General features: G+C 47.1%; 1 protein-coding gene across 1 annotated transcript in view; it reads left to right on the top strand.

The window, feature by feature from the left end:
- Window positions 1-3425, top strand: part of MARK1 (microtubule affinity regulating kinase 1) — a 73717-nt gene that overhangs the window by 57730 nt on the left and 12562 nt on the right. Inside the window, exons 14-16 of the mRNA XM_029933407.1 lie at window positions 358-458; window positions 1950-2114; window positions 3313-3423. Coding sequence (XP_029789267.1) covers window positions 358-458; window positions 1950-2114; window positions 3313-3423 — 377 coding nt within the window. The remainder of the gene's footprint in view (window positions 1-357; window positions 459-1949; window positions 2115-3312; window positions 3424-3425) is intronic.

Below are 3425 nucleotides of genomic sequence, written 5' to 3' on the forward strand. Positions count from 1 at the left end.
GAGAGAGGGAGGGAGGGAGAGAGAGAGGGAGGGAGGGAGAGAGGGAGGGAGGGAGGGGGTGAGAGAGAGGGGGGGAGGGGGCGAGAGGGAGGGAGAGAGGGGGCGAGAGAGGGAGAGAGAGAGAGAGAGAGAGAGAGAGGGAGGGAGGGAGGGAGGGAGGGAGAGGGAGCGAGAGAGAGGGAGGGCGCGAGGGAGAAGTGCGTGAGACCCAGCTTGCTAATGTGAGGTTCTGATAAGTGAAAATTCTACCATGGATTTTTTTTTCAAAGTCCTTTGCAGCTTAAATTCATTTATTTGACTTCCCACAACTACAGTTAGAATTTTAAGATGGCTTTCTTTTCCTTCTCCTTCTTAAAGAGCAACGTGTATCCCGGAGGCAGCATGGCAAGAAGGAACACGTACGTGTGTGAAAGGAGCGCGGATCGATACACGGCACTGCAGAACGGAAAAGACAGCAGGTGCCTGGCACAGCGCCGCGCGGTGTCACCTTGTCCTCGCCACGCAGCACTGCTCTTGCCCAAACCCCTCTGGCTGAGCGGGTCAAGAGGAAAAGGGATACTAGAAAGTGCACTTGGGAAAAGAGGAAATAAGTCTTTTACCCCAAGCATTGCTGGATGAAATCTGACAGTAATGTTCCCCTGTAACAAAGCAGATCATGCTATCCTCGTCTTTTTAATTTAAGTCTTATTCTCTTATATGTGCGCCGCTTCCTTTTGATCTCTGACTTTACTTTTTTTTAACCTTTACTTCTTGCCCTTCCCCCTCCCATCAGGCCATTGTATCCAAATAATGAATCTTCTTCAAAAGAAATGTGGCCATCTTTTATATATAATTTATTGTCTCATTGGTTTCCATACAACACCCAGTGCTCTTCCCAACAAGTGCCCTCCTGCATGCCCATCACCCACGTTCCCCTCTCCCCCACCCCCATCAGCCCTCAGTTTGGTCTCATTATTTAAGAGTCTCTTATGATTTGCCTCCCTCCCTCTCTGTAGCTTTTTCCCCCTTCCCCACCCCCATGGCCTTCTGTTAAGCTTCTCAAAATCCACATATGAGTGATAACATATGCTGTCTTTCTCTGACTGACTGACTTCACTCAGCACAACGCCCTCCAGTTCCATCCCCATTGCTGCAAATGGCCAGAAGAAATGCGGCCATCTTAACTGATGACTGAGAACCACAGAATTCTCAACGTTTTATTTTGAATAATGATAACGCGTACTGTTTTTATTATTTAAAAACTTTAGCTGCTTTTCATCGTGAGTTGTAAGGACTATTGATCAATATAGTACAGAAGTGCAGGGAACCTGTTCAAGTCAAATTCCATTCTTAGCTCCTTTCCTCGTCCTTCCAGTGGACTGGACAGGCCATGCTTGCCGTTGTTTTCCTGTCCGTTAATGGACATGGAAAGTGTCACTATAAGGCATACAAAGTAAATGTCTTTTCCTCAGGTAGAAGATCCTTCAGGCTAGAAAAGGAGTTGGGGATTGATTTCTGACTGCTTACTTTCCGCATACCAAGTCCTAACCTGCAGCTCCTTTAACCTGTGACAGTTAACCTATTGATTGATAACATGAACTGAAAGTATCTTGATGATGTTTCCAGAGACCGCATTTTTGCTGTAATTGTGAATTCTTATTGTATAAGGGACAATATGCCACAGCAGCCCATTACACCAAACTTTGACTTTTGGGAAGTGGAAAAGGTGTCCGATCATAAAAGTAATTTCATACCTTCTCTGATTTGCATTTGTAGAGCAAGCGTGAGATCTTTTCTATGGAAGGTGGTGGTAAATTCATTCTGTACATTTTTGGCAAGAATAAGTGTCTCAGGCAGCAAAGGTGTAGTCGATTTAGATTTTTTAAAATCTATTTCTTAAATTTTAGTTAACTGCAGTCTCTCTTCTTTTTTACCTTTCCATGGTCTCCTCCACTGTTTTCTGTCGAAAGCCTTACGGAGATGTCCGCAAGTAGCATATCTTCCGCAGGCTCGGCTGTGGCTTCTGCTGTCCCCTCGGCCCGACCGCGCCACCAGAAGTCTATGTCCACTTCCGGCCACCCTATTAAAGTCACACTGCCAACCATCAAAGACGGCTCTGAAGCTTACCGGCCCGGGTAACACGCTGGGGGCACCTCATTCAAAACCTAGCACCAGGGGTGCCTGGGTGGCTCAAGTCGGTTAAGCATCCGACTCTGGATCTGGGCTTGAGGTCATTGTAATCTCACAGTTTGTAAGTTCGAGCCCTGCATGGGGCTCTGCTCTGACAGCGTGCATCTTGCTTGGGATTCTCTCTCTCTCTCTCTCTCTCTCTCTCTCTCTCTCTGCATCTCTTGTCTCTGTCTCAATAATACATAAGTAAATATTAAAACAGAAATACATGATAGACACCATTACATTAAGGGCCTTCTGAGAAGATTCAGTGTCTGTGGCAAAGGGAGGAGTTGAATCGTAACAAACATACCACATTCCTACCTGTTTTCATAAATGTGGCACTGGACTTAAACCATTTTCTAGAGGGATTTTCTGTAAGGATCTTGTTTTAACTCCATCCCTGATGTATTGCTGCCTAATGTGTCATCCAGGTAAATTGAATTTTTTATGATTTAGAAACAAAAATACATGAGACTGGGAATGGAGACTTCTGGGTAACCCTAGCCAGGTACCTTTTTTTTTTTTTCTTTTTAAGTAAAACCTGCCTTCTCATTTCTCTGTCAGGGAAACAGATGATCTCAGAGAGCCCTTTTAGGTATAAAACTATATGCCTGTTTTTCTCGTATCTGTCTGTGTTGGGATTGCTCAAATTCAGGAGCATCTTTAGTTAGGTTTGTTACACACATTGGTGATGTCGTGGAGCTCCATGCTGCCCTGAGGCCTAGCCCGTAAACAGGAAGTGACTCCGCTCAGATGCTTTATGGTAAATAATAAAACCCGTGTCCCACGTTGCTGAATGGTTGAAATTAAGAATAAAATACACACACATATACATACATACATACATACATACGTACATACATACATACATACATATGCAGCAGCCCCGGTCTGCCATTCCCGATACTGAAAGGTATTTGTATCCTCGTGTCAGTAACTTCTTCATCCTGAATAACCGTATTTTTATAACAAATGCCCTCCGTGTCCCGCAGCGATGCCTAAACAGTTACCCCGCGCGTCCCTAACACGGGTGGGCGGATAACACAACAGGGGCCCACGCAGAGTAGCCGCAGCGGGGGTCCTGGGTGGCTTGCAGCGCGGGCAGCGCAGCGCTTCCTCGGTCATTACCCCAGTGACAGGCGTCCTCCGGTCCGTCCGCAGGGCCCCGGCCAGGGCGCCGGCCGCCTCCCCCTCGGCCCACAGCATCAGCGCCAGCACGCCGGACCGCACGCGCTTCCCGCGGGGCAGCTCCAGCCGCAGCACCTTCCACGGCG

Source organism: Suricata suricatta, chromosome 3 (genome assembly GCF_006229205.1).
Source record: "Suricata suricatta isolate VVHF042 chromosome 3, meerkat_22Aug2017_6uvM2_HiC, whole genome shotgun sequence".
NCBI classification, from domain to species: domain Eukaryota; kingdom Metazoa; phylum Chordata; class Mammalia; order Carnivora; family Herpestidae; genus Suricata; species Suricata suricatta.